The sequence below is a fragment of the Temnothorax curvispinosus genome, unplaced genomic scaffold, assembly GCF_003070985.1.
Source record: "Temnothorax curvispinosus isolate PA1 unplaced genomic scaffold, ASM307098v1 QBEX01007309.1, whole genome shotgun sequence".
In the NCBI taxonomy this organism is placed as follows: domain Eukaryota; kingdom Metazoa; phylum Arthropoda; class Insecta; order Hymenoptera; family Formicidae; genus Temnothorax; species Temnothorax curvispinosus.
Window position 1 is genome coordinate 93,128 of NW_020217089.1, and position 5,747 is coordinate 98,874.

Sequence of the window (5,747 nt, forward strand, 5' to 3'; positions counted from 1 at the left end):
GAGAGAGAGAGAGAGAGAGAGAGAGAGAGAGAGAGAGAGAGGTTTGCTTTCTTTTTTACATTTATCTGTGAAAACTTAATGACCCATGTTGCTTTAATAGTACATAAAAATAACGATACATGCATCGAACGATTAACGATAGAATCTACAGTAATTGCTCTTTAAAAGAAAAAAGTGATGAGAATGTCAGAAGCTTTGTCCTGCAATTGTCGACCGTAACTTAAATTGCACCGTCAGTGAACAAATTATCATCTCCGGGCGTTCCGAATCTTAAACGCGTATAATTAGGCGGGGTCCGCTAATAACTTCCGCGCTTACATCCAACGGGCGAATCGTCCATTATGGAATAACGAACGAACGGTCGAACGATGACAAGTCATCATCCGGATATTCCATTACGTTTAATCATCGATCATTACGACGGGTGCCTAATGATCCTTCGCGGGGACGCGAATACGAATGGTCGTGGCGACGGCGGCCACGTCGAGTCAGTATTATTCTCATTAGAATTGGACGAGATGTCGGAGTATTAGAGTAGTATTCTTAACAACTTAAGACTGGATTCGAACTTAGCGCATATACCAGCGTGCTTTATATCGTCAGTTTGCTTAGCACAACGGTCCACGATTGATCTACGTAATTGCCTGATGTTAAATCTTCGTATCTTCGCACAATGATTTTATAACGGCGATTATTAACGGCTGTTATAAAAGTTATTAGTTATTAAGAAGTGATCAGTTAGAAACCAATCGTTAGATTGAATTCAAGCTAAAGTTTTCATACGTAGAATAAAAATTCTGTACTTAAATTGGATTCAGTCGTGCTAGTCGAGGGTCAATCTCGTAGATCGTAGCATTGAAATTTTACCAATAGATTTTCGCTTTCGCAAGAGGCTACATCGCTATTAAAAATATTTGCGAGACGAAAAGGTACTTAAAGGGGGAGAAAAATACGAAATCATTCCGTTTGCGCGTTTAGCTTATGTATAATTTTTGTAAAGTACGCGAAGAGAGAAAGCTTATATATATGCAGAAATATATATGTATAGAGAGAGATAGATATATTATATGAAAACAGATATATAGTTCGTTGAAGCTAGTTCGTTTCTGATCTTTTTTCTTTTGTTTTTTTTCTTTTTTTTTACGTTAGCGTTAACGTATGTAAGTCAATTAAATTATTCACTAGCTCGTTAAATCCACTTGGTGCTTGGTGTACTTTCGTCCGTTGTTGTTTCCTTAAGCTGCTAAAGCTTCTCGTGTCTATTTATATACATATCTATATTTATTCTACGCGGCGTCTCTTTAAACGCTTCAACACTTGCACGATCGATCATATCTGCCGAGCTCAAGACAATAAATTTCTTTCTGAATAGATATGTGGCCTAAGCGGTGGCCTCAGGATCGACCAGCTCAGCACGATCGACTCGTTCCAACGCGATCTTTGCGTGTAACAAAGCGCTCAGCGTAAACCGATCTCGAAAAAACGCATGATACGCACAACGCATTTGTGCTGTTTCGATCGAGTCGGGTTTAATTTCCACATTTTATTGGAAATCGTGATTGTTCATTAATGTTCAGTATTTATTACAAGAAAAAGAACTTTTTTTAAAATCAAACTATTAGTAGGTATTTGCAAAGATTTTTCTGAAGTGAGTTATCAAATTTTGTTTAAATATGTCCGCTTAGACTTCTTAAGCTTCCCAATTTTAAGGGAGAAAGGAACAATTTTTAAAAATTGATGTATTGTTACATAAATTATTGTAACATAAAATTTGTAATATAAAATATAATTAGATGTGTTGTTAATTTAATAACTCATTAATTATTTGGTAATTTAAATAATTATTATTGATAATTATTTAATATCTAGTTTTTTCGAATTAATTCACAGATCATTCACTCTTGCTGCATTACAAGATGAATAATAACAACAATCTAATAGTGATTTGAGAGTGAATCGAATTTCTAAGTAAAATCGTATTTATCGTAATCAGGAAATACGTGCATTTATCAGCCAAATACTGCCTAATTTCGACGAGTGCAATTATTCGACCCGATTCGATCCGAAGCATCGCCGTTCAACGATTACAATTGAGCTACCAATGTAAACGCGCGAATTTACATGAATCGCACGATCCATAGATCGTCGTATTTACAGATATCGTATCTCGCAAGTCTTACAATGTGTATTTAGTTTTTCTGTCTTTCATATTTAATTTATTTATAAAACGATGTGTTATGTACGACACTTGTCCGCCATCCCTGACGCTTCATTATTAAAGGGAACGGTCCTAGCGGCGATACGGTAATGCGAAAAGACAATCATCGCATCTTTCCTTCGATTTTCGCTGAATCGATCGACCAAGAACTGAATCTCTTTAGTTGTCTCGCCGCTTGGACGACAGCGATATCATCGACCTTGTTTTTTTCTCCTTTGAGGTATACTCTGTAACATTGATTGTATGGGTAAAAAAACATAATGATTGTAATACTATAGCCATTTGTAATAAAATATCCTTTTCTTAAAATTCTACGCTCACTCATTAATGGAATACAACTAATTGGGGGAAAATTGCAATATTCATTTCTTTACTCCACTATATTTTTCACAAACTCGACGCTTTTACACTTTTTGCAAGATAATTTTTATTTTTTAATGTACTTTAAATTATTATTATTTTTATCATTTCTTTCAATATTCTCAAAAAATCTTTGTGTTTCTTAACTGAGTTCGACCTTGCATTCTTTTTTATGCGTGTTCAGGCACTATCTATATAGTCTCGCCTTTGTCTCTATTTCATGAAAGATTTATTCTCTCGATTCATACATTTATGTATCCGCATATTATTCAAACGTTTCCCGCTTAAGATCGGGTTTTTACCATCCGGCTTCTGATATCACCCGACGCACGTCTGATAAGATACTTTCGACATTTATACTGATCATGGGTAAGAGATTCGCGGTATTCTATTTTTATTCGCATGATACGCGTGTTGTATTGAGATAAACACATTTTTCGTTATCTCGCCTAGAATATTTCGATACAATACAGTTATCTAAAAACATGCCGTAAAGCTACTTAAAAGGAATAACAAGCTTTTTTCTATATATTTTTTAGGCATTTTTTTCTTTTTATATGTATTTTCACATTTTTATTTTCGAGACAGATGACAATTTCTGCGCGACAGAAAAACAGAGGTGCTAAAAAAACGTATGTGCTTTTTACTGATTTTTCAGAATCTCGTATGCTGCGCCAGCGACGTCCTGGAGGGAGGTCGCGGGGTTGTACGTGTCGCGGTCACCGTGTCCGAGCTGCTGAGGTTCCATCAGACACGCTCACCCCTGCAGACGTCCTCGAGCATGCCGAACCACGTGCCTGCTTAGCGCCAGACTATCTAATTCGTGAGATCGCCTGGCGAAAGAGTCCGGAGTCTGTCTCCCTCCCGCGCAGGGAGAGGGAAAGAGGTGACGATGAGCCGCGAGCGAGGTAACAGCGACGGATGTGCTCGAAACTCGGAAACGGATATGCACTCGAGATGTGCTCCGAGACAGAGACAGACGAAGAGCCCGACGCGACTCTTCTCGCCTCCCAATCGTGAGGACTGGATTAGAATTTGCTCGGCCGCTTCGGTTTTAGCGTGAACGAAGTGTTCGCGAGTGTCAGTAACTCGACACGCGAACTGATCAATCAATAATCCTTAACTGATTTGACTATATGGTTTTACTGATTATCCAGCTTTTAAACAATTGATTTAAAAAATAGCTTGATAGATTAAATCAAATAGATTAATATTAATTCAATAAAATAATTAAACTCTTGAAAAAGAATTTAATTTTTTAATTGAATTAAAAATTCCAAATAATTTCATATGGCAGATTATCCAGATATTATTTGAACTCTCCCCCCACCTTCCCCAGTTAAGGATTAAAATCAAAACTCGGAACGAAACTAGGATTTAGGTTTAATAGCGATACTTATTGAATACCAAACGAACAAAGAATTCAACATGCTTTTCAGATGATACATGTAGGTATCTGAAAAATGCGTCGCAAAGACGCCTGAAGAAGATACTAATCTTTTAAACTTCCATTAGACGTCTAATGTCTATTTCTACCAACGTAAATGAACTTTAATCTCGGTTTAGTTGATTTTTTATCTTTTTCTAGTTTTAAGAATTAGAAAAGTATAAGTAAGTTAAACCAAGATTAAAGTTAATCTACATCGGTTGAAATGGACGTAAGAGGCGTGCGTGTTAATCTTTCACGAATCTATTAGATTTTTAAAGGATGTGCTAATCTGTAAAATGTTCCTTAGATGTCTGTAAGACGCGCATATTCTTTGGACATCTAGAAGACATTTGTTGGATTTTTGCAGTAACTACATTATCTCGAAGCTAGTTCGAGACTCATTCTTAGAATACGACGAGTTTCTGTGAATTGATTCTTTATCAAACCGACAATAAGTCGCTTTGTCGCCACGTAACGTCTGTAGCGTAGAATCGACGAATCGCTTTCGAAATCGCCACGAAGAGCGATGCATCGAACGATCGGTCGCGCACTAAGCTAATCTAAGTGAAGAAAAAGCTCTCTTCTTACGTCCCTTCGCACGATAAGCAACTTTGGGGTGTTAATACCGAGCGACGGAATTTCTTTCTTATTCGAAATCGCTATGCGAATCTCGGACGCACGCAAATTCGCGTACTCGACGTAACGATAGACTGCGGTCAACCATGACACACTTAATTAGATGTAACGAATTTTATATCGGAAAATAACCGATAGACACGATGATGCTTATTTTTGCTCGTAGTTGCAGTCGAGTTCTTCAAAGTTTTGGGATAGGAACGGATATTTTGTAGAGCGGCTAGACGCAATTTGGAGATATTGGGAGGACCTATCGAGATCCTTAGGCTGCATGTCCACTTAAAAGCCTCACGTTATTATAAAAAAAATATAAAATATAAAATTGTCCAACCCCATTTTGCGAATCAAAAGTATAAAAATTAAATCCTGGTTAAAGAGAGATGAAGATATCCAGTCTTAAGGCTCGATTTCGCTAGGTTGCCAAAGATATCCGAGCTTTCGAATAGTGTAGTCCTGTGTATCCGTGATCCAATATCTCGCATGCATGCGTCGCTATAAGCTGAGTTTGTAGACTTAGGCTGGCAACCCGTAAATACGAGCACCCCAAAGACGTAACGCATCGTGTTACACGAATCTTTGATTTCGATCGCTTCATTATCGTTACGAGCCCTAAACGGAAATAGTGTATGTAAATGAATTTATTCATTTTGAGATATTATCTCTCGTATCGAATTGTTAGTACCCTTAAGTACATCTTATTGCCTGCTGATAGTACTTAATTGAGAACTTAACTGAATCTAAAAGTGAAGGATTTATTCCCTCCAAGAGAGAGTGGCTAATTTCAATGAAAAATCTTGACTTTAAGGAGGTTCTACAGATAATGGATGTATCTAAAAATTGGAAAAAACTTTATGGACGTATAAATTGAGATGCGAGAAAAGTGCTCGAAAAATTTTAGCATCGGTTACCGTGTAAAAATTTGCAAAAATGAATTTTGAAATCACAGTTTTTAACATAAGCTACATATGGCAGAGGGGCTCTTGGAGACAGGAAACGAGATATTAATTATATAAAGGCGACCTACCAGAGATTCAAAAAACGGAGCTCTTATAGATCTTAATCTAAGCTTTTCAGAAATATCGAGAAAAACAAGGGTTATCGCGT

The 5,747-nt window shown here is 37.0% G+C and overlaps 1 protein-coding gene across 1 annotated transcript in view; it reads left to right on the forward strand.

Annotated features, from left to right (window-relative positions):
* Window positions 1-5,441, forward strand: part of LOC112456928 (leucine-rich repeat and calponin homology domain-containing protein 1) — a 44,866-nt gene extending 39,425 nt beyond the window's left edge. The window contains exon 13 of the mRNA XM_025019741.1: window positions 3,237-5,441. Coding sequence (XP_024875509.1) covers window positions 3,237-3,383 — 147 coding nt within the window. The 3' untranslated portion in view covers window positions 3,384-5,441. The remainder of the gene's footprint in view (window positions 1-3,236) is intronic.
* The last annotated feature ends 306 nt before the right edge of the window (window positions 5,442-5,747 follow it).